At 42.4% G+C, this 25,129-nt stretch overlaps 1 protein-coding gene and 1 long non-coding RNA gene across 2 annotated transcripts in view; one reads left to right on the top strand and one right to left on the bottom strand.

Moving 5' to 3' along the window:
* Positions 1 to 15,358, top strand: part of Svep1 (sushi, von Willebrand factor type A, EGF and pentraxin domain containing 1) — a 163,801-nt gene extending 148,443 nt beyond the window's left edge. Inside the window, exons 41-48 of the mRNA NM_022814.2 lie at positions 161 to 224; positions 3,442 to 3,615; positions 4,859 to 5,035; positions 8,874 to 9,044; positions 9,948 to 10,043; positions 11,517 to 11,612; positions 14,098 to 14,191; positions 14,986 to 15,358. Coding sequence (NP_073725.2) covers positions 161 to 224; positions 3,442 to 3,615; positions 4,859 to 5,035; positions 8,874 to 9,044; positions 9,948 to 10,043; positions 11,517 to 11,612; positions 14,098 to 14,191; positions 14,986 to 15,007 — 894 coding nt within the window. The 3' untranslated portion in view covers positions 15,008 to 15,358. The remainder of the gene's footprint in view (positions 1 to 160; positions 225 to 3,441; positions 3,616 to 4,858; positions 5,036 to 8,873; positions 9,045 to 9,947; positions 10,044 to 11,516; positions 11,613 to 14,097; positions 14,192 to 14,985) is intronic.
* Gm35402 overlaps positions 1 to 23,548 on the bottom strand; it is a 31,060-nt gene extending 7,512 nt beyond the window's left edge. The window contains exon 1 of the long non-coding RNA XR_390600.3: positions 23,341 to 23,548. This is a non-coding gene — a long non-coding RNA (predicted gene, 35402). The remainder of the gene's footprint in view (positions 1 to 23,340) is intronic.
* Positions 23,549 to 25,129: the final 1,581 nt, after the last annotated feature.

Below are 25,129 nucleotides of genomic sequence, written 5' to 3'. Positions count from 1 at the left end.
TTGATGAAATTACTTTTTAAATTCTAAACTTTACACTATACTCATTTAGCATTTTAGCACTAAGCCCCCCAAATCAGTGGCTAAGACATTCTCAGTCCCTTCTTGTCTCTCTATTATTAAATTAGGACCCCGGTCATGACTCCTCTCTGCTCATTCACAGGGGAACAGGGAACGAATCTGCCAGGAGAACAGACAGTGGAGTGGAGAGGTGGCAGTGTGCAGAGGTGAGTTAAGAAGCACCCAAGGGCCGGGGAGTGGTGGTGCACACCTTTAATCCCAGCAGAGGCAGAGACAGGTGGATTTCTGACAGGTGGAGTTCAAGGCCAGCCTGGTCTACAGAGTGAGTTCCAGGACAGCCAGGACTATACAGAGAAACCCTGTCTCGAAAAAAAAAAAAAAAAAGAAGAAGAAGAAGTAGAAGAAGGAGAAGCACCCAAGGACTCCAGAAATGGATGGTACAAAAGACACATGATAGCAATGTTTCTCCATTTTCTTCATATATCCATTTTGTACCTTAATAAATAAAGTAGACGCATAAACCACAAGAGACCACTTAATGGCTTTTGTTCAAAAGCCCCAAGCAACTAAGGGTCATAACCTGTGGTGGAGATCAGAAATTAAATGGAATAGGACATAGATTCTTTAGAAACTTGTGATTATTTGCTCTTTTGTGGTTTTTTTCTTCAAAGTAAGTATAAATTAGAGAGTTTAGAACAGTTGCTTTTAGTGAAATAACTGGCCCTTAGTGACATCATTTGTAAGTGGTGTTGGAGCATCAGTCAAAAAGATACCCACAGTGGAGCAAAACATTGCAGGAACTCAATTCTTGCCAAGTTTCTTTGACAACGCATGGATCCTTCCATGTCCACCCTCCCTCCCTCTGTTTCAGCCGTGTGCTCAGAGGTAGACAAGTAGAGTAACTCGGTGTCTGTAAGAGCCTTAAGTCTGTAAAGGAATAGTATGTTTGTGATCCAATGAAGAAAAATGTCTATTTTAGTTTTTAAAAACTTGAGTATACATTATATTGAAAATAGTTTTAAATATTCAATAACACCTCAAGTCATAGAAATGCATTTGTTTAGGACTTTGGACAGTCCATGATAACATTTCCTTTTTTTTTTTTTTAATGATCCCCAGTCATGCTTCTTTTGATTTCAAGTATATTTTATTTAGTATCTGAATCAAATCACATGTCATTTAATATTCTTTATTGACTTATTGCTCTTAATTTTTTCATTTCATATGTTCATTATGCATGACATCATTAGATAAGGGCATTTTACACAAGTTTATATCACATGTCGAGCTTGCATATCTCAACCCAGTGGCGTGCTATCTAAACTTCTCATGTTCAGAAAATGTTTGTCTGTGCAGGGAACAGGGGCAAGGAACAAAGAGGAATCCCACCTCTCTGGCCCTGGAAACCTTTATGGTGTTAATGAGTGGCCATTTTTAAGTTATTAGTCATACAAACTAATTTCAAGATATCAGGCAACACAAATCAGATCACCACTCAGAGTAAAAGTAGTAATAGTTTAATATGTTATTGTACACTTTTTAGGTATACTTAAAGCCACAAATGTCTCTGGAGGTGGATGTATAGACAGTGAGAACATGTTCTGTAAATCCTTACATCAATTTTGAAGTCTTTGGACTTCTTCATATGTGTTGTCGGATTCCAAGGAAGCGCATGCAGTAGCGTGCCCTTGACCAGCATTTCTCAAAAGCACAAACACAGAGCAGGCTCAGAGGCACCGTCAATCTTGCTCAAACTCGTACAGCGGAGGAAATAGCAAGAACAGAGAACCAAGAGCTTGAAGGAAGTCGGAGGGGAGAATGTTTTTTACACGTCTTGTCTGAATCCATCCCAATCCTACTGAACCAGCACATGTGTCCACCAGATTCCTAAGCTGGCATTCATGCTCTGTACAGTTGGGAAAGCTCGGTGCTCCGCTTTGCAAAACATAAACCAGAAACCCTGATGCACTCAACCTGAGTCTTGACCCCAGACGCAGAGCTTTCAGGCCTCACATGAAGCTATAATAGGAGATTATCAACCTAACCACCTTCTCTGTCTCCATAAAATTATAAAATGAGGCTTCAACCCCAGCTTTTTTTTTCTTTTTAGGATTCATATATTTATGTCTATGAGTGCTCTATTTGCATGTATGCCTGCATGACAGAAAAGGACCTAAGATCTCATTATAAATGGTTGTGAGCCACCCTGTAGCTGCTGGGAAATGAACTCAGGATCTCTGGAAGAACAGCCAGTGCTCTTAAGGGCTGAGTCATCTCTCAAGCTCCTTCAAGCCAAGTTTTTTAAGGTTCCAGATCCTGCTTCTCCAGCACATTCCCAGTAGTAAGATTTCTCAAGAATTCTATGTCATGTTTTTATTCTATAGTTGTAATACAACCTAGTATCATATCCTTAAAGTTCAGATGCCCCTTAAAAGCACATAAAATGGACTTTGCTCTAACTGCCCCCAGGCTCATGTCTTCCTCTTCCTGATCCTTTACCTTCATAGTTTATGTCTTAGTAAATTTATCTTTTCCATCCTTTTAAGCAATTGTTTGTTTGTTTTGTGTGTATAGAAAAGTAGAGTTACATGAGCCACAGCGTGCATCTGGAGGTCAAAGGGTAACTTTAGGGCATTGACCCCTCCTTCCTCCATGTGGGTCCTGAGAATTGAATTCAGGTTGCAGGGCTTGGCTTCAACATCTTTACCACCCGAGTCATCTCACCACACGCCGTTTGATCTCTTTAGAAACAGAGTGGCCTTGACCAAGTTCTTTAGCTTTTCTGAAACTCACTTTCTTTTTACTGTTTCTGAGCTCATCCCAGAATTGCTGCTGGATTTGGGAGAGAGAAATATATAGCACTCAGTTAAATGTAAATTTCAGATGATAAATAATTTCAATATAAATATCTGCCACACAATATTTGAGAAGTATTCATTCTAAAACATACACTATTTATAGGACATTCAATTTTATTTGAGAATCCTGTGTTCTTATCTGGTCTTACAAACCAAGTGTTGTAAGAATAATAGAAAGACTAGCATTATAGGGTAAGTTCACAGCCATGAGATTCCGTTATTTGATACACGTGTTCATCTAAACCCACCCACACCACATCCATCACTATTAGCAAAATACATAAAGACAGATGAGCAACACAGAAATAAACAGCAGTCTTCACTGTGAGCAAGTGGTAATTCAACAGATATATACAGTATCTTTTTTCTGTATCAATGAATGTTATTTTGTTTCATTCATAAGTAGGCATGTATATATGTTTGGTGAATATATACATTTGAACATGTGAGTATTCCACACACACGCGCGTGCACACACACACTACAAAGTACTTTCAGCAACTATAGCCAGAGAAGCAAAAGGGATTTGGACAGTATTTAATACAGGCTTTATTCTTCCTTTTAGAGAACAGATGTGAGACTCCAGCTGAGTTTCCCAATGGGAAGGCTGTCTTGGAAAACACCACATCTGGACCCAGCCTTCTGTTTTCCTGTCACAGAGGCTACACCCTGGAAGGGTCCCCCGAGGCACACTGCACTGCAAATGGAACCTGGAATCACCTGACTCCCCTCTGCAAACGTGTGTGTTGACTTTAGGGGCTGGTTTTAATCACATTCCACTTCACAATAGCTTCACACTTATCTCTGCTTGAAGGGGAAATACCAATAAATGGGACTGGTCCAGGAAACCCAATTTTATGGGATATTTTATATCAAAAGTCTCTCAATATTTGATGAGAGACTTTGGAGTTCTCAATATTTGGAGTTCAACAGAATTTACCATGCTGTTGGCACTCATCAAATATTGAGAGACTTAAAACTTATAATATGTTATAACCACCTGTCTTAGAGTCTGCTTTTATTAGATTCCTCCACTGATTAAACTCAGGCATTAAGAGAAAATACAAATTAATGAAAACATTTTGAAATGAAGATATGGTGAATTCTATTGATGTGAAGAAAGGGGGTGAAAAGAAAGAAGATATGGTTAAAGTCTAATGTTAACATAAAACATGTAAATATGGTAAATAAAGATAATCTGACCACTTAAATGAAAACCATACAAACGGAATCTAACTTGAGAAGGCTTCTGACTAGTCAGAATACTGACTAGTGTCTAAAGTACTGTAGCGCATGAATGGAGCCTTTCGAATCCAGAAGAGCCCTACTTTAGCAAGACTTATTTATACCCACTTAAAAGCAGAAAAACTGAAATAGCTTGAAGCCCGTGTCAGTATGTGTGACAAAGTCTTGCTCTGAGCAAAATCGAGCACTAGCAACACTGCCTGTGTTTCCTTCTAAGCTGTGGAAACATCCTGTCTTTACCATCAGGCCCACAAACACAACATGAGGTCCTATCACTCTGCTCCCCACGGTACAGGTCTAAAATCAGGCTTGCCCTGCAAGCCAATGTCTGATGCTTCTCCACTCCCATCCTCTCTGAAGGATAGTCAGTAAAAGGATGGAGTGCAATAGAATTTACTATGCCGTTGGCACTCATCAAATATTGAGAAACTGTTCAGTGTGGCCCTTGATTTCTTAGATGCCTGATATTTAATCTTCACAAATCATTTCATATGGATTGAAAGTAAACCTGTGCCTATGTTTAAAGTTCTAAATGGTTAAACACTTTGCTGGGCATGGTGGGATTGAGTCAGGAGGGGATGAGTTTGAGGCCAGGCTTTTCCATTATCATTTTAAGATTCGTATTATTATTATCATTGAGGACCCATGCTCTGCAGGCCTCTAGTTTGTCTGTAAAGAGATACATTAGGAAAAGAGAAGGCAGGCAGCTCAGTGAGTATCTGCCTTGTCTTTTACAGCAAATCCATGCCCTGTCCCTTTTGTGATTCCTGAGAACGCCGTCCTTTCTGAAAAAGAGTTTTATGTCGACCAGAATGTATCTATCAAGTGCAGGGAAGGCTTCCTGCTCAAAGGCAATGGTGTCATCACGTGCAGCCCTGACGAGACATGGACGCACACCAATGCCAGATGTGAAAGTAAGTCACTGGGCCGTACCCAGGGAGGCCCATTAGTGTGCAAGGTTTCCCTCTCTCTCTGAGTTTTTATTTTTCCTAATTAATTTATGTTAATTAATGTTTGATCATCTTTACAACAATGTTTTTTTAACTATTTGTATTTTTTTCAGGTGAGTGAGTGGTTTTGCCTGCATACATATTTGTGTGCCATGTGTGTGTTTGGCACCTGTGGAGGTCAGAAGAGGGCAAATAGGATGCCCTGGAATTGGAATTATAGGTAGTTGTGAGTCACCATGTAGGTGTTGGGAACTGAACCTGGGATTGCAAGAGCAATAGATGTTCAAAACTTCTGAGCCATCTCTCCCATCCCGGGAAGTTATTTTTCTATCAAGTAACTTAATTGTGAATAGTTGGATCTCTGTACTATTTTAGTCATTTTCTGCATTGGTGCTTAATACAAGAAACAATTATGTTTGAATACTGAACATTTTTTAAATGAATTTTCCAGACCAAGCTAAAACCTCCCTGACTAGGAGATTAGGATTCTCTGAGTAGATTTGTCAAAAAATGTGCTCTTCTAAGAGAAAGCAAGATACCAAGTTTAAAATACATATTTTCCTCCACATTATGCGTCTTCACAGTATCCTTTAATAGGCTACAGGTACTTTCTGCAAATAAAAACCACCCTGAGATGCCTCCCAATCTTGAACGTGTGTCAGTAGAACTTCAAGAGCTCGCAGAAACACGGATAACTGGGCTCCACCCCATAGTTTCTGAGTCTGTGTCTTTTGGATGAGGCCAGATAACATCAATCTCTAATAGTTCCTGGGTGTTGCTTACAGATATTGTTATGGCTTGACTAGGAAATGTTTCTCATCTACTTGTATTCTGCGTGCTTGGTCCCTGCTAGTGCATAGTGCAGTCTTTTGAGAAGTGCAGGAAACTTGAGGAGGGGAGACTGAGCTGGAGGAAGGTTACTGGGGGCAGAATCTTGAAGGTTTCTTGTCCCTGGACCTCTCTCTCTCTCTCTCTCTCTCTCTCTCTCTCTCTCTCTCTCTCTCTCTCTCTCTCTCTCTCTCTCTGTCTCCCCCCCTTCTTGTCTGCTCTATGAGGTAAAGAACCACCTCTGCCACGTGGCCTCATGCCCACAATTCTCTGTCGAAGCATGAACCCAACAACCATGGACTGACCCACGTGGAACTGCGAGCCAGGATAAGCCCTCCATCCCCTAGGTCATTCCCGACGTGTACTTTGTTCACAGTGATGAATAAGCAGAGGAATGCTGCTGCTGGTCCAGGAGCTGTAACTTGAGAACTGCTGGCCCAGTATTGTGTTGGTCCGCAACATGGCCTCTCACAATCCTAAGAGACTTAGCCTATCCTGACATCTATTACCACTGCCTGCTTCCACTTGAAACATCTCTCCAGCCAACATCGAACCACTTGTCTTCCTTGTTGCCTGAGCTACTCTGTCGATAGCAGTCATTAAAGATGCTCATTGGGTCTAACCACATGCAAAGCTCTACATAACCTAAGAATAGTTTGCTGAGGGTATATTCCATCTTCGTAACACTTGTATTTCAAATAATGAAGTATGTGCACATGAAGATGCTACAAGGCTTGAATTCTAGCTTCTAGAATTTCACTCTGAACTACATAAATGCCTTAGCATTCTTTTAGTTTTAGGGTTCTCATCTGTTAATTGTAATAATAATACTTATCTTGTGAGTTTGTTTTCAGGATAAATCAGTTGATGTATACTGCATCAGCAGTTTCTCTGGATGCAAAGAGGTGACCAGTAGCTCAAAGCCACACACACACACACACACACACACACACACCAATTTTTTAGCTAACAGTGTACTGTAGCATCAGAAAGTGTTTAAAAACAAAACAAAAAACAACAAAACCAGAACACTTCAGAGAAATCCATACTCTATCTGTAGGCTTTGGTTCCTACTGTTAACAAAGGGGAGAGAAGTGAGAGTCCTTTGAATCTCTCTTTGGCCTTCTAGTCTAGTTTAAAGCCACCTGCCTGAAGGGAATCAGGCCAAGTGGCCTCATTCTGCCCACACATCTGCACCTTGGTTCTTGGCTCCCTGGTGCTTACCATTCAGGCCAATGGAAATAAGAGCAGGGAGAGACGTGTGCTTGTTACAAATGCTTCCTGCATGGACGCCTGACTGCGGTCAGTATTCTAGAGTGGATCACGAGTTGCCTTGGAGAGGAGTGTTTCCATGATCGTTAATCCTCTAGCCTCTTTTACGTTTTCTATCAGACAGGAAGTCTTCGGATTAAAACCGCATATCCTTCCTTTGCCTAGGCAGCAACCTTCCACATCCTGCCTACATGCTTCTCATATTAATTCCCACAAACTGGTGATTTAAAATGTAAAGCCCAGGGCAGGCTCTCAGGTTAGAAACCCCAGAAATGTGTGTTAAAAACACCAGATGATTCCCATGTAAGTGACCTGAAATCCATGCATCAGTTATCAAAGTGCTATAAGCCAGCCTTGAGTTTCCTTGATCTTTCTGTATAGGCTGTAGCCCTGATTTTAGAAACCTTTCCCCCCGGCTCATCAGCACTCTCTAGCCTAGGACTAATGCTGCTTCCACTGTGGTTCCTACGTAGACAGCTCTAAGCACAGTCACGTTTACCTTGATGCTTTTATGGCATGTCATCTTACTATACAGCTTACGGAAAGCTTATTATATCACGTGTCTGACGTTCCCTACTTAGTGTTTGTTCCTTCTCTGTCTCTGATACACAGGCATTTCCTCTACTCTGCTGAGCTACCGCGTCCAACCTCAATGTGATGCCTTCTGTTTTATCCTATTATATTTTACTTTGTCATGTCTGGTTGTTATCTCTTAGAATTCTTTTCAAATGAAAGATGGAAAGGGACTGGATCTGGAAAGGAGAGGAGATGGGGAGGAACTGGGAAGAGTAGAAGGAGGGGAAACTGTAATCAAGATATAGTGTATGTGAAAATAATGTTTTCAGTAACTAGAAAGAAAGAAAAGAAAAGAAAATGTAAAAACATCAAACAAACTTATTTTCTCCTCTCCCAAATCTGACTAATCCTGTGACAGCCATATGGCCTTCAGTAAGGCAGTTCGTGAGGTCTGACCACCTGTGACATTTACACAAACTAGATAACACAGAGTTCAGCCCTGTCCTCGATGCACCCCACAATTACCTTGAGATGTCTTATAAAAATCTTCAAAGCAAAAGCAGGTATAATAATCTTGGTTTAAATATATAGTACACATAGCTTTGGGGAAAACAAAAGGACAGTTACTCAATCTAACACAGATCCCCAGAGACACTTAGCAGTGTCAAAAAGGGGTCTTGAATTTCATGAAACTTAGCCACAGGCTAGTATTAGCATCCATTCATTCTCTAAATACGTATTGAGTACTTGTAGGGTTGAAAGCACTGTTTTAGGCAGTAACAGAACACTTCATAATCCATGATCTTCAATTACTCTGAAACAGCAGGCTACTGCTTTATCCCCCATACTAATTTAATAAACATTTTGTTTCCACCTTCTCCAGCAGCTGCCTCGTGGGCAAGGTCAAAGAGCTCAACCTTGTTCTCCGGCACAGGCCCTTGGGTTGCAACAGCTCTGCCCGGACTCCTGAATCCTAGAACAAAAACCCGGTTACCTTGTCATCTAATTTGTCTAAAGCTGCAGACTCTTCCTTCAGTTCCTAGTATTCTAGACGTGTTACACAGGTGGAAATACTTTGTGCATGTGTCTTCTCTATGCTCTTTAACCTGGATCAGTCTTCATGGTAGGGCTGTGTTCTGACTGGGTTAGCTGGAAGGGCTTGATTGTTATCTGTGTCTTCCCGTAGAAATCTCCTGTGGTCCTCCAAGTCACGTAGAGAATGCAATTGCTCGAGGAGTGTATTACCAGTATGGGGACATGATCACCTACTCCTGTTACAGTGGCTACATGCTAGAAGGTTCCCTCCGGAGTGTTTGCCTAGAAAATGGAACATGGACACCATCTCCTGTTTGCAGAGGTAAGGGAATATTTAAACAATCATTTCCCGGTGAGGCTTCAGGGAGATGTGGACAGAAGTCAGTACGACCAATGATCAGTACGTATGCCGCTTTGATTTTCCCTGACTTTAAATTTGGCTTAGCAGCTGTGTCATGATCTATAACTTGCTTATTTACATTTTTGAAAGCTTGCACATTTCTTACAAAATGGAAAAAGGTAATAGGCCTCCAAGTACGGTGCTCTAAAGCTTGTACCTTCCTGGCAACATCTAGATGTTTGTTTGAAGTCGCGGTTGCTTTATTCATTCTAAAAGTAGTTGCTAAAAATCGAGAACTGTCACGCTAAAAAAAAGAATTGTGATGCTGGACATACAGTGTAAATGGTCAAATTCAGAGACATGGGATGCAGCCTTGGTTCAGAGACGGCGGGAAAGGGTACCAATCAGAGAATATAAAGTTTCAGTTTGTAAGATGAACACAGTTTGAAGATCTAATGCATTCCTACTACAGTTAACAATATTGTATTGTAGTTTTGAAATTTGCAGGGAGGAATGAAAGAGGGAGGGAGGGAGGGAAGAAAAGAAGGGAAGAGGAGGAGGGAAAAGAGAAAAACAATTGGTAATTATGTGTACTAATCAATGGTAATTAGCTTGACTATGTATGTTTTATAATACATGCATAAGACAATCAAGTTCTAAGTTGTCAATACAGTTTGCGTTTGACCATTTCACCTCCATCAAGTTGAGGGCGGGTGGGATGGTAACAGCCAGCAATGTGTGCCTCTCCTCTTATGTTGAAATTCCTTCTTATTGTTCAGTTGTTCTCTAGAACCTGAATCATTTATGAATGGCGAGTGAATCATGTTTTCAGTATTCGCTTTCCAGAATTCCCTCGAATTATGAATTACCTTGTTCCCTTTCCAGCTGTCTGTCGGTTCCCATGTCAGAATGGAGGTGTCTGTCAACGTCCAAATGCTTGCTCATGCCCAGACGGCTGGATGGGACGTCTCTGTGAAGAGCGTGAGTCTGTCCTGGAATGTTGCTTTGAGTCCCTTTATTTGCTGAGACGAGACGCTGCAGGCTTAAGGGAGACAGTTCCTGGGGATTGCCTTTGCTGTCCGAGGAACGGATTACCTCAAATCCTTGCAGCGGATCAGAGCGCACAGGGCTACTCTAACACATCAATAGGTTGCAGAAGATCATCTACAACATCTACACCTGAGTGTGCAGTTGTCTCCTTTAACGTCTCATGAGACTCTTGGCCCTCAGTAACTGAGTCTTCTTAGGAAGGGGCTTTGTGATTTTGTTGCAGCCGCAGCCTTTGCTACAGTTAGAAAAACTGTGCCAATGTCACAGAGCACTGAGCCTTTCAGGGAATATGTGAGCCCACCATGGCTCTTAGTCATGAGAAAGCCACTCCTAATTAAGAATATAGGGGAAGTCACAAGCCCTAAGCTATACAACGCTTAATAAATGAACAGAATTTTGATCCTTACTTAAACTATGCTTAGTTTATCAAAGGTGAATAAATAGCTACTCTGCATGTTTTATTTGATTATCTGTGCCCATGCATGTGCCAGGGCAGAGGACAACTTCCAGGAGTTGGTTCTCTCCTTCCACCAAGGGTCCTGGGGATCAATCTCAGTCATCCGGTTTGCTTCGCAAGTGCTTTTCCCCACCGAGCTCTCTGGATGGCCCTCAGTGAATTCTTGTAAATGATTTGACTGTCTAAAGTGTGTTATTCCAATGTCTTCATGTGTAAGGATAAACAGTTTCATGTATGGAGAGGCCATGCTGAGTCGTTGGTGTGACAGGAGTCAGGTTACACCTGCTGCGCTCTTTACCTGATGAACACAAGGCCAACTCTAAAACGTATTCAATCTGACTTTCTCATCTGTTTTTTTGCATAGAAGCATCTTGGAGAGGCTTTAAGATGTAGATAGATTCTGGTTCAGTCAACCAAAGATGGGACGTGAGAGTCTGTGCTTCTAACCAGTTCCTAGTTCATGCAAGGCAACATTTTCACATGTTCAACATCAGCCCTCAGCTCCTAGGAAATCAGAGGGAGTTGTCCTACAAGAGCCAATGCAACAGCCCAACCAACTCCCATTCCCACGTCAGTTCAAGAAGAAAGCCTAAGGCAGCAGTTTACACACTTCTGAAAAAGAATATGGAGTTTATGCTGCTTCTGTTACAAAGACTGGAAGCAAAGCAGTTAGCAAGCACTGAGGGACCCGGTGCCCTCCAGGACAGAGTGCTTTTGGCCTCAGTGGTTACATCTGAGTGAGGATGAGACTTCCACCCTGGTGTGCTTTCCCAGTGATAACTCATTCACAAGCAAAGTGCATACAGAAGATCCTCTAGTGAGCCATTGCAAAGTGTCTCCTCCAGTAAAATGGATTGTGAACACCTGAGCAGATCTGAACATGATAAATCCTTTTCAACACAGTTTTAATGTGTTTTTTTAATTCTGTTTTTGTTTTGTTCTTTTAGCAATATGCATACTCCCCTGTTTGAATGGTGGGCGCTGTGTGGCCCCTTATCAGTGTGACTGCCCCACAGGCTGGACTGGGTCCCGCTGTCATACAGGTAGGCTTCCTCCCATGGTTTGTTTTCGTGGTGGTTTAGTTTCATGAAACCATAAGAGACACAGATGGGTTAAACTTGGACTGAGCAGTGATGTCGCAACAGAAGGGTGTCAGCCATTCTTGAGAATGTATCAAGATGGTCCTGAGGCCACTTCTCAGTACTAAACTGGATCACCACCAAAAACTGCTTTTCAGGAAAATTCACTAAAGAATACCATCTACATCGGGCCCTCTTCTCGATCCTTCCAGAACAATGTCTCTCACACCCTACTGAACCCCACTGGCTAGTAAAAGACCCCTTCTCTGGATCCCATCCAGTATCTACTAGCTGAGTCTGAGTTCCATTTCCAGGCCAACCATCATGAATGATCACTCAAAGGCATGGAGCATGCAGACGCGTAGGTACAGGCTGTTGTGTTAAGTGAATCTCAGCCACATCTGACAGAAGCCTTGAAGGAAACAGAGGGGCGTAGCTGTAAAGATGGACAGAATCAAATCAGTAAATGCCTGTGGCAAATTCAAGGCACTTGGACTATACTTTGAGAGCATAGGAGCCCTGGAGGGTTTTAGGCAGAAGCAATACTCAGTGGGTGGGGCTGGTGAGATCGCTCAGTGGTTAAGAGCCCTGGCTACTCTTTCAGAAGACCTGGGTTCAATTTCCAAAACCACAGGGCAACTCACAACTGAGAAATGATAAGCAAAATATGGTGGCTCTGTGAGAAGCAGGAAAAGGAGACTCAATGCTACTTGGTGACAGATCTGACTGGAGGGGAGTTGGGTGAACGGAAGGTGATTCTACCCTTTCCAGTCTGACCTCGGGAATGGAAACCAATACCATTTACTGAGCTAGAGGAGCCAGGATAAACAGGCTAGTGTCTAGACAAGGAATTGAACCTGAGGAGTCTTGGACCCTCTAGCGTAGCAGTCCATAGCAGGCATGATAGATTGGGCTCCCAGCAAACACATAGATTGAACACAAATTTGTGCATCACCAAGGAAGAGAGTGTAAGGGAGAGAAAATGATGCTGAGCAGAAGCTATTCAGCATGAGTGGGTCCCGTGGACATACTTAGGGTGGAGGAAGTGGTTGCAAAGTGAGAATATTGCTAGTGATGACTCCTGTCAGAGATCACCTTGCACAGTGCTCCTGAGAGTGAGTCGTGTTTTCTTGTCTCAGCAGACGGAAACTGCGAGGAGTCGGACTGATGCTCAGGTTTAATTTTTGTCAGGTTTTATCCTGATTGTCTCGCCTCTATTTTATTTTTTTCTGATTAAATTGTAAATAAGTATATCCTGCTGCCCCACTCCCTAGCAAGGGGAAAACCTGGTTTACTTCTCCTTCATGCCCCTCTTCGACCCTGGTCCCTGCTTAGCAGGCAATCCGCTGTGTTTTATGAAGGACGGGCTTTTCATCCAGGAAAGGGCCTGCCTTGCTGGGTTAAAGTAAAACTCATAGCCAACCCTCCCTCGAAGGCCATCTGATTTTCTTCCTTTAAGGAGTCACCTGACAGGTTGTGCTTGTGGGTAATGGACTTTCATCAATGTTCAGACTCCGTGTTCTTCTAACACACAGGCTTGTGCGCATGAAGAGTTTGTAGGCTTATGAATAAGATGCCTGCATACTAGATCTTTGGGCATTCTTTCAGGGTTTCATTTGTGACTAATTTTAATCCTAATTATGGTTCTCTAATTATAATTAATGCTGAGATATATACATATATGTATATATAATTTATATGTATATGTTAATTTAAAAGAGCATAGGAAGCGTCACCTGGCCACACCGGAAGGACTATTGGACACATGTTTTATGTGTATGAGTGTTTTGCCTGAATATATGTCTGTGTACCACTTGCATGCCCGCTGCCCAGAGGAGGTCAGAAGAGGGCATCGGATCCTCTGGAACTGGAGTTACAGATGGTTGTGAACCACCATGTGGGTGCTGGGGATCAAATCCAGGTCCTCGGATGTGTAGCCAGGGCTCTTAACCACTGAGTCATCTCTCCAGCCTCACCTGTTGCTCTGAGCACTTTGCATGACAGACTTACTCTCCTGTAAACTGCTGTCTGACTTAGTCAATCCAGAGTTTATTGCCAGCTCCCTCAAGAGAGCCATAAATTAACTGAGTATATAAAACACTTAGATCAGAACTAAGTGCCAGACTGGTTGCACACATTAGAATAATAATAGTAAAATATTTTAAAAGTCAGAGCCCAGTGGGCTTGACATGATCAGTAAAGCTGACCTTAGCGTGGTGAAACTTAACATAGGGACTTGATATGAAACCTCCTCCCGCCCCTCCCCTCCACACCCCAACCCCAGAATAGCTCAGCTTGGGGGGGGCAGTGATGTCACATATGGATGCAAAGTGCAGGAGGAACGGTCAGTGGTAGCTCAGGGGGGAGAAAGAGCAAGTCCCTGTGGGCCTCTGTGACATCTTTACAATGTCTAAGTGTTGACTAAGTGAATGCATTTCTTTCATCACAGCTACTTGTCAGTCCCCCTGCTTAAATGGCGGGAAATGCATAAGACCAAACCGATGCCATTGTCTCTCAGCCTGGACAGGACATGATTGTTCCAGGTAAGACAACCCAACACAGAGGCTGAGCTGTAACTCTTGGACTTTACTTCAGGAGTGGGAGGGTGGAATTCAAGAGACATCTCCAGAGATAGAAGGTATCTCTAGGTGGAGTAGACTTTGTTAATCACAGGCTATCTAGATAGTCTCTCGAAACCTTCGATAAACCCAAAGCGAGAAATAATTAAGTCAAGATTGACACAGAAGACAAGCTCTCAAAAATAAATGGTATTGAGTACACACACACACTAAATAAATACTAAAAATAAGTAAAAAATTTATGTAAATGATAAAAGTAATATTCTTGAACAGAAAATGCAAAATCAACAATATAGTTCATTGAAAATGTCCTAGTAAGGTCTGGTACAATGGTGCATACCTTTAACCCAAGCACTCCGTAGGGAAAACAGAAGGGTCTCTGTGGGTTTTCGACCAGCTAGGGCTGTATTGTAAAACCCTGTCTCAAAGAAGGAAAGGAAGGAAGGAAGGAAGGGAGGGAGGGAGGGAGGGAGGAAGGAAGGAAGGAAGGAAGGAAGGAAGGAAGGAAGGAAGGAAGGAAGGAAGGAAGGAAGGGAAAACATGCCCAGCCAATGTTTGAGCTATATAACCACAGTAAAACTATCAAAGTTGACAAAAATGTTTAGTAATATTTTAATATTTCCCCTTACAGACGTGCCTACTAGACTAAGATTTATTGCCCTCTTTTCCATGAGCACCCCCAAAATTTCCCCCTATCTCAGTGCATCTTTCCTCTTGGGCCTGTTGATTTTATGTTGTCTTTCGTTTTCTGTCTTCAGGAAAAGGAGAGCCGGGCTTTGATCTCATGCCCCACCCCCTCTCCCTAAGCAGCATCATCTCCTTCCGGTAGCTCCTGGGACTCCCACCAAGAAAGACCAACGCGGTGCTGGGGCTTGTTTGGTTTTATAAGCTTGAGGTTGACTTTTTAATTTTGTGATCTATTTTGTTAAATTTTTTTGTGACGTCCTTTCTTACATGTGTGCGTTGTTTAAATATGCTTGCATTTTCTATATAAAATTTATATTAAACGGACGCACTTCATCCTCACCAGATGTACATACTCTGCTGTCTGCTGGGAAAGCCCCTGGAATACATTTTTATTCAATTACTTAAAGATGACTTTCCATTAAAATATATTTTGCTACTAAATAAGATTTTTGCTGGGTTAGTACCATTTTTCCAAGGTGGCTGGGGAACAAAGAAAAGAACCCACGATGTTCCTTCGAATCCTCTGGCACCGCACATGACTGCCTGCGGTACACTGGACAGTTACGATAAAGAAGCCCCTCCGTTAGTCCTGTCTTGTTTACACAGTGTGTGGCTGTAAAGGCTTTCTTTCTTCATTAAAGGAACTTGAGTTGGACTTAGTGCCCCCACTAAGAAGTCTGTCCTGGTGTTGAGAGTGACTTGGAGGGTCCTTTCCCACATTTGGAAATCTGTAGACATCAACTTGGGGGTGGGGTGGAGGGATCACGATTTATAAGTAAATGTACTCTAAAAAAACAATTCTCAGAGGTGGCTCCTGGTTTTCCTGGGAAGGAAGAAAAGAAAGAAAGGAAAAAAAGAAAGAAGAAAGAGGAAGGAAGGAAGGGAGGGAGGAAGGAAGGAAGGGAGGAAGGGAGGAAGGGAGGAAGGGAGGAAGGGAGGAAGGAAGGAAGGAAGGAAGGAAGGAAGGAAGGAAGGAAAGAAGGAAAGAAGGAAAGAAGGAAAGAAGGAAAGAAGGAAAGTAAAAAGGAAGGAAGCAAAAAGAGAGAGGGGGGCAACTGCTCAGGAAACAGTCAAGCTACCCCACAGTCTGACTTCATCTACTTTCATCATTATACCTATTTCAGAATAAAGACTTTCCAGACTTCAGAAAATATAGCCAAACCCTAGATTTCATTTTAATATAGGAAATATATAATTGCATTGGCTCTATCCTCTGGGAGACCTCCCACAAAGCACAGCGTACAGTGTAGCACTGCAGAGATATGCGGGACAGACAAGAAGGATCTTGCCGTCCCTATGGTCTCTTAGCCATTGGCTCGATCACCTGACATCCTTCCCACTTCTCATCCATATATGCTTGCCATTCAGTTTGTCTGACAGCTTCATCCCATGTTGATCTTCATCATTTATAATCACAAAAATACAAAATAAAGTTTAAAAGCCATGATTAATAAAAAGAGTAAGTGGTACCAGAAAGGAAGCAAGAGAAAGCCATTGATCGAGACACTTGGTTCTCCAAGGACCTACTGATGAAATACACCACCAAGTACAGTGTGCCTTCTGTCGCTTTAGATAGCTTAAAAGGTTTAAAATTTATGTTCTTTTACTCTGAATGGATTCAAAGGTTTGGAATTCCAAAGTAAGACAAATCAGATGTGTTATGCAAGATTTTTAAGAAAGCAACGCATCATATAAGTGAGGTGGGTTGTTTTTTTTTTTCACTCTGGCATGGGGATATATGATGGTGTGTGTGTGTCTGTGTCTGTGTGTCAGCACACACCCACACAAGACACAGAGACACACACACAGTTTCCACCTTGTTTGAGACAAGGTCTCTCATTCACTATTACGAACACTAGGCTCCCTGGACGGCAAGCTTCTAGGACCTCTGACTCTGTCCCTATGATCTCAGGAGCTGTGCAGTTGCAGACATGCGCCCACAATTGTAGCACACAGTCCTCCAAGCAGTACAGTGACCTTCTTCATCAGGTCAGCTGTGCCTGCTGCAGTGGACCACCAGGAATGGACCTGTGGTAATAACTGTTCCCTTGGAGAAGGTGGTGACAGGGAAGGTCCCTGGACCCTGACATGAGACAAAGCTGAGTGAAAACCAAAGCATGTTTTAGGGAAAGGCAGCTCAGCATGGCATAATTTTTATCAGTGAAGGTATGAACACAGACAACATCCAACAATAGGAATCCTCAAGCGTGCTATCTTGATGTCTGCAGAATTACATATTATGCAGCCCTAAAAAATAATGAAGCACCATGGAACTTGTCAGAAGCAGAAAGCTATGGAGTGACGGGGTTTGAAGATCTGGATATAAAACATCCTAGACCAGGGTGTAGCTCAGTGCAGAGTCAGTGCTTATGTGCAGGAGACCCAGGGTTTAAACCCAACTCAGAAGACTTAAAAATCTACTTTGTAAAAAATAAGAAGGAAAATGCCCAGTATTACAAACCATCTATGTATATTGTCTCTCAAGTTCAAATGTGACATGGCTTCGTAGTTAAAAGCACTTACTGCTCTTGCAGAGAACCTCGCTCAGTTCTCAACACCCCCATCAGGTGCTTCAGAACCACTTCTTACTATCTCCATAGGATCCAATACCTTCTATGCCCTTCAGACAATTATACTAATAAGCATGGACAAACACACAATTTAAAAAAAAACTACCTTTTTAATTTTTTTTTTTGAGCAAGGTACATATGGTCCCAAATAACTATGGGTCAGATAATGACAAGCCCCCATGGCTTGTCCGCAGAAAGTATGCAACAGGATTAGCAATGGTCTGAAGAAAGAAGCATGCACGGGCAGCACAGAGAAAATTCCTATTTATTCTTTGCAGGATATGACAGGCTCTGCAGGGTCACCACAGGACAGAGATGCAGATCCAAGGACATTGCTACTATGATTTAAGACTTGCTTTTAAAAAAAATAAGACACATAATGAGGAATATCTGAATATCTCAGTGACTCATAAGAGGAAGTAACTTCAACCCTCAAGTTCCCATAATCAAGGCAGGTTTTAGTGATATGACTATAAAGAGAATTTTAAGAGACTGCAATCTGGAAATAGAAACAGAAAAAAGAAAATAAGAGTAAGAGCACATCCTAAATCATGGTTTCATGTCCATAAAATTAGATTTCGTATTACTTCTCTCACGTCTTTCGTTTCCAAATGCTGTCGATTTCTTACACTAATGACACAGATTAAAAAACATTATTATTTAAAAAAATAGGATTATATGAAAGTTCATGGAGAGCAATTCAAAAGAATGTAAGGACGAATAATTAACCTAGCAAGCTATTAAAATGTAATTAAGCTTTGAGTAATTCGATTTGTACTAACTGTAGAGAGACAGCTTGGTGTCTGTGAATTAAAATGAATAACCCAGAACACGCCAACATTAGGTGACAGAAAAGGCTCTCAGTGGTAGCTTGGACCTTCTGGGAAGTGGGTGGAGACAGGATTGGACAAGTGAGAAGTGTGTTAGGGACAACGCTTGTGAGAGCGTGGATGATGAGAACTAGAAGAAGCAAGGAGTTACTGGGCTGTGTTAGTCACACACTGTTACTATGACAGTATGTCTGAGGTAATCAGATTAATAAAAGAAAAGGGTTGTTTTGGTCCATATTTCAGTCCAAAATTGCCTGGTCTTGCTTCTTTGGGCCTGTTAGCACAGGACATGAGGGCAGGAAGAATGTGCTGGAGAAGAAAGCCTGTTTACCTCGTGGGGAACAAGGACACAGACAGGCGTGGGACAAGATCCCAAAAGTCATCTCAAGAGCTACGGCAGTGGTTTATATAATTCAAAAGCCAAGAGTTGGCTCTGTGGTTCATGGGTTATTTATAGGATTAAATATTAAAAATCATTAAACCTTTTTAAATATATTAACAAAGATTGTAAACATCATGAAAAAAATCAGTGTTGTATGATGTGAATTGAAAACAGAATATAAAATGTGTTTTTCGTGGTTCTCAGTTGCCTAAAATATGTACATACAAAGTACATGGAGATCTGCCAAGGTTTGTTAATAATCATTTTCTGTGGGGCAGGGAATTTTGGGTCACTCTTACATCTTCATTCAATTTTCCCCCTTAAGTCTCACTTATTTTTGATGAGGATACATCACTTTTAGTACCAGCTGTGGTGGGACAGGCCTGCAAATCCCACCAGCACTCAACAGGCTAAGGATCCCAAGTAAGGGGCCATCCTGTGCTATATAACAAGTGCTAAGTCAGCCTGGGCCATATAATGAGAGCCTATCTCAACATCAAAACCCAAAAGCTACATCATACTTATGTTTGTAAATACACTTTCCTCTTCATAACGAGTGATGATCTCCATTAAAAACTAATTGAAATAAAATCTTCATGTTAATCCATGAGTATGTATATAACTGGTTCATCATATGCAAAGGCAGATACCATATACATTTAACACCTACCTCCATTTTGTTTTGCTTAAACACACCTTTAGAAACAACTGGAGAAGAATTAAGATCAAGAAGACTATTAGTTTAATATGATGTAGGAAAGTCTGGCCTGGTAGGGCACAGCTGTGTGATAAGAGGATGCTGCCTGGTGATTAAAGTAAGGTGTTTATAAATGAAGCATTAAAAACACCCCAGAAGTTTACCTTTGTGTACTATATATTCCCCAGGTAAAGGGTTCTGTAAGAGGCAGGTACTTATAATATGATAAAAGTTCTAGCCAAGTCCTACTAGAATCACTTTCTGGGGCTTCCTTAACCAGTATAGCAATGAGCCTTGGATGATGGCTACTGATCATCTCCTCCTGGATGACTTTAAGACAGTGACAGCAACCTCCTTTTTCTGCTAATCTTAGATGAGCCAATTCCAGAAAACTTGGGCTCAGTGCCTGGGTCCGTATGAAACTTCAACGAACAAGCAGTCCTGACCGTGACCATGAAGAACAATGAGCCAACTGCAAGGGCCACAGGGCTGCAGGGACATTGTCACATGTTCTCAAGTGCAGAACTCAGCAGCCAAAGCTGTTTAAGACCCATGCAATTCTGGGCGCGATATTTCTGGATGCTTCAGGTTTTTAAACAGAGTGAAGCCACAGACATAGCTACCCCAAGAAACAGGTTGCTGAGTGTTGGACCAATCGGAAGGCTGCTGGCCCTCCTGAGGACTTGTGGATCCTGGACCCTCCTCCCAGAAATGTTTATCAAGTAAGTTTTCTTATAAGCCCTTGGTCCCGAAATGTGGACACCCAGTCAGTCATTATAATTTCTATTTTCATCATGTCCTCTGGATCTTTTTACTCTCCCAGCTGCATTCAAGGGAGGTTAATGCTTCTTGAAGTTAAAGAATATCCTATCATGGAGGGTAATATGGAGCCAGGTCAAACTAGAAAAACCTGATAGGAGAGACTGAGGCCAGAACCCAATAAAGCCATTTTTCCAAAGGAAGCCACATTCTTCAAATCGATTGCTGTGAATATATGACATGGTTAGAGAGGGAGAGGGGAAGAGACTTCCAAAGTCTTGCTTAGCATACCTTAAGTTTGTATTCTGATTTGTCACTTAAAATATACTTTTCCCCTACACCAGTGCATAGAGCTATGAGGTTTCAAAGCTCTACAGACACCCATCATTTTATAAGTAACCAAATAAATCTTTGTCGGCACTTCTTGTTCCTGTCTCCTGCTCAGCTCCTCCCAGCCTTTCTAAGCACATTCTGCAAAGCTCCTCTTTTCTCTTAAGGGCTCAGACCCACCCAGGACTCCTGCCCCTGTGACCAACACCAAACCCAAGGTCAGGCTTAGCCAGGCCATCCAGCACCCTTTCCAGGTGAACCTTAGCTTGGCTATGACCTCGGCATTTTCAATCCCTTGGAAGATTTATTAGTGTAGTGGGTTGTTATTACAACTTAGGTGTCTAATGTTTGCAAAAGAAAACATGCTAATCACAAGGCACCTCTGGTTTAGGAGAGAGTCCCACCAAATCCCCCCAGGCTGTGTTTAAAGGACAGCCCAAATGTTCCAGAAGTCAAAACTGCAAAACAAAGGAACTCGTGATGAATGGCTTCCGGCCTCTCACTGGAGACCTTTGCGTAAGCTGTTTCCCTTACTGATTCCACCTTTCTTGATTCTCTGGTCCCACCTAACTTCGCCATTGTGACCCCACCCTCACAATACTCTTGCTACATTTGTGCTCTTGTGTGTGTGTGTGTGTGTGTGTGTGTGTGTGTGTGTGTGTGTGTGCACATGTGCTCAAGTGTGTGCATGAACTTGTGCATGTGGAGAGCAGAGAACGACCTTGGAAGTCGTTCCTAAGTCACTGTTCTGTTTTTGAGACATGTTCTCTCACTGGCCTGAAACTCACCTTGTAGACGAGGATGGAAACCATGGATATCTTCCCGTCTGCATTTCCCCTAGTACTGAGATTATAAGCACACTCAACCATGCCTGGCTTCTTTGATGTGGGTTCTGAGGCTCAAACTCAGACCTTGTGTTTGCAAGGCAAGAGATTAAGCTGACTGAATTAACTCCCTGAACGCTTCAGTTCCTGAAATCTCAGGTACTGTTGACTTTGTTATACAACAAGGTCAATTGATCAAGGAGGGAAAAGAATGAACTCTGCCCTTCTCAGTCTCAAGGTCCCTTGTAGTCAGTGATCATCATGAATAGAACAGACAAATGAACATGGGTATCTAAACATTGAATTAAAACTCTGTGTGTGTGTATATATGTGTGTGTGCACATGTGCGTGCGTGCGTGTGTATTATATTAAAACTCAGGAGAATCAATAAGTCTGATATTACCACTCTCACACACCACAAATCTATTATTATTCAAACAAATTCAAGACCTTGGTGTTGACCAAGACCCCAGAAACACAAGCCTATGATATAACAGTGTTTTCTCTGTTAGAAGAGAGACTTGCATTCTGGAAATGTGGACAGCGAAAACAGGCACAAGCTGGGACTGATAGCTTCCCATTGCACAGGCTGCCAAGGTGGTCAAGCTGGCAAGACTACCATGTAATCACCGGTGGAAACAGAAAAGCACGCCCCTTGTTTGTATCCTGCTCTCAGGCACATCACTAAAGCACTAGACTGTTTTCCTAATCTTGTAGTTCCACTGAAGGCAAAGCAGAGGCTCACAACACAGAGACATGCTTCCCCCCACCCCCGAACCCCCATCCAAGCAGCAGGACCCATCTTCGTGGTCCTGTCCTCTGAGTGGCTGTCTTCCTAACCACCAGTGAGCACTTGGCCTGAGGTGAAGCTAACGAGATCTTAGGTACTCCTGCCGCAGACCGCTTGCTTATGCTTTAGATTTCAACCATGTTAATACACGTCCTAAGATCTCAGGAGCCAGAACCACAACCAGAAGTAAAGAGTGCACAGGGCACACGAGAGTGGAACAGTGAGCTTTTTCCGTTCCTCCTGCTGATCCACACAGCCTCCATCATAAACTTGAAAAATGACTAACTACTGCAGATAATTCTTTCTGGTCCCCTCCCCCCTGTAATTTTGCGATTGGGTACATTTAAATTCATTTATTTGCCTCATTTTATTCCTGCTGCCTTCTCCCATGTAACCATCTCCACACTCCTCTCATTTCCCATTGGCTAGTTATGGTTACCCTTTTGCTTCCGGTACTGAGTGCCATCTATGTACGAGCTGTCACTAACCCCACTCCCTCCTTAGAGAGAAGCATGGTGTCCTTTTCATTCGTTTATCTTTGGTAACACTTGGCATCTAGCAAACTCACAATAAGCTCTGAGGAAGAGAAAAATATTAAAACTTAAAGGGGAGAAATAATTCCTGCAATTTAGAGAAAAACATTCAGGGACGGTTCCAGAAATATTGCATCATAAAAATTAGGATAGTGTAAATGTTTTTGTGTTTTTACAAAAGTATGTGCAAATACATAGGCGATCCCCACCCACCTTTGGAGCAACAAAACCTTTTTTTTTAATTGGAAGAAAAGTTTATCGTAGCTTACAATTCCAAACAGAGAACCCATAGGTTGTGGAGAGGGATGTGAGCAGGAAGACAGAGCAGGAAAGTGAGAGATAACATCTGCAACCACGAAGCACAGAGCAAATAGGAAGTAGAGGGAGCCTTGGAACTCTCAAAGCCTGCCCCAAATGATGGCTCTACTTCTGAAAGACACAATTGATGATGGCTACCATAGAGGCTGCCTCGGGTCATCAAGTGCCAAAAGAAGCTGTGCATTGCCGCGCATCGGTTTAATGTGGGGCTTTGGAAGGGCTTGATAGTGAAAATTACTCTAATTGATAGAGTAACTTGATAGTGAAACTTACTCTAATTACTCTATCCAAAGAAAAATCAGAAGCAGAGCTACAGCGCGCTGCCTTGGGAGGCTCCCAAGGTAAGTGACCGCCTCACCCTGGAGTGTAGCAACCCAACTCTGCAGCACTCACCTCGGCAGGGGCACTTCCGGTTCCCTCGCGACTGTTTGTTGTTACTCCCCAGGCTTTCAACCATATAAATAGTTAATGCTGCGTCTGCTGCCCATAGAAACTTTTCTTTTATCTCCTAACCACCTAATCGTTCCTTAGAAAGGTTTTGATTCCATGGATGCACGCTCTGAAGGTACAAAGCAACAAAACATGTCGTTTCTTTAAAATGACCACGTGGCTATTTCACTCTCCGGTTACTTATTAGCAAGCACCCCGGACCTAACGATCTCATCCTTTATGTTTCATAGAACTTCAAACACATCTCCAGTAAAGCTCATCTCTCTTTGCAGACTGGCTAGTTTATGTGTCTGGGCATCTTTAATAGCAAGGTTTATTTTTTATTTATGGATGTAGAGCTCTGGTATTCCACCACCCACATCAATGCTGATCAGGACCTTAACAGCCATGTGACTTGAACAAAGTAGTGTTCAAACGTCTCGCCCTCCTGACGGTACAGTAGGAGCAAGCCTCACACTACTGGTCCTTACCCAACCTGCTTAGTCAGTCAGTTTCTCTCAGTATGAATGCTTCCCCAGGAGTCCATGGTCACACTAACAGTTCATGAGTCTGGTCTCTGAGCTCTGATTTCCTAATTCCACACTGGATCCATCTAAGTGAGTTAAACTGAAGGAGTCAATACAGCAACCATCACAATGATGTCTGAAGCTAAGACACTTCCTTCCCACAGCCAGCATATGGATCTGGAGCCTTAGTGTTCTCAAACCTCTTCCAGGAAAGATGTGTGCTCTACCCTACGCTTGCAACGGAGTTGAAGAACACTCATTCTTGACCTAATGTGCTCGAAGATCTGGTGGCTGAAATATTCTTTTCCTAACCTCCCTTCCTGGTACCCCTGCTACAACCACCTCAACCCTCCTTACTGAGTTTCACAGCCTGTGTTCAATATTCACACCCAGATAGTCTCAATCATACTTTTCTACAGAATTAAGCCAGTGAACGTGTTTTATTCATTAAAAAAAAAAAGTATTTTTCACTTTTGGCATCTGTGAAGTGGGAACACCTCTCATAGCAGAAAGGCATCATGTAAGTGCATGGGAATTATTGATGCCTCTTACAAACTTAGATTCAATAAAAACTGATAAAACTAAACCTGGGGTGTCTATCATTGTCTCTGTGATATTTGGCACATGAAAACTCACAGTCTCAGGTGTCATCATCACCCAAGATTCTAGGAGTACTTTCTGCATCAAAGAAAGCCTTGTGATGCTTTTGTCTGGGACCTTGTTCTTTAAAAAACTGGTCTGAAGAGATGGCTCAGTGGTTAAGAACATTAGCTGCTCTTCCAAGGACTTAGGTTCAAGCCCCAGTACCCATGATGGTTCACAGTCATCTGTAACTCCACTCCCAGGAGATCCACCTCCCTCGGTCTCCACAGGCAGCAGGCACACACTTGGGGCACAGACACATGCCAGCAAAACACTCGTACACACAAAGAATAAAATAAAGAAATGAATATAACTCTGCTACTTCTAAGAAAACAAAAAACCAAAATACTAAAACAAAGGAAAGCAGTGTTGCCTGAGTTCTCTGAAACTCTGAACGCCCTAAGCATGGGTTTTTGGTTGGTTTGTTGGTTTTCTTAATGAATCACTTTGCGCTGTGCACAGGCATGCTAAATTCTGACAGGCTCCTCCTCGCCAGCTCTCCTAAGAGCAGAGTGGAGACTATGAGAACAAGGAGTCAATTGAGAGCTTCTCTGCCTTTTATAATAGGCTCATCCACTTTCACA

Source organism: Mus musculus, chromosome 4 (assembly GCF_000001635.26).
Source record: "Mus musculus strain C57BL/6J chromosome 4, GRCm38.p6 C57BL/6J".
NCBI lineage: Eukaryota > Metazoa > Chordata > Mammalia > Rodentia > Muridae > Mus > Mus musculus.
Note: the sequence above shows the minus strand (reverse complement) of the source record. Positions and strands in the feature narration are given on the sequence as shown.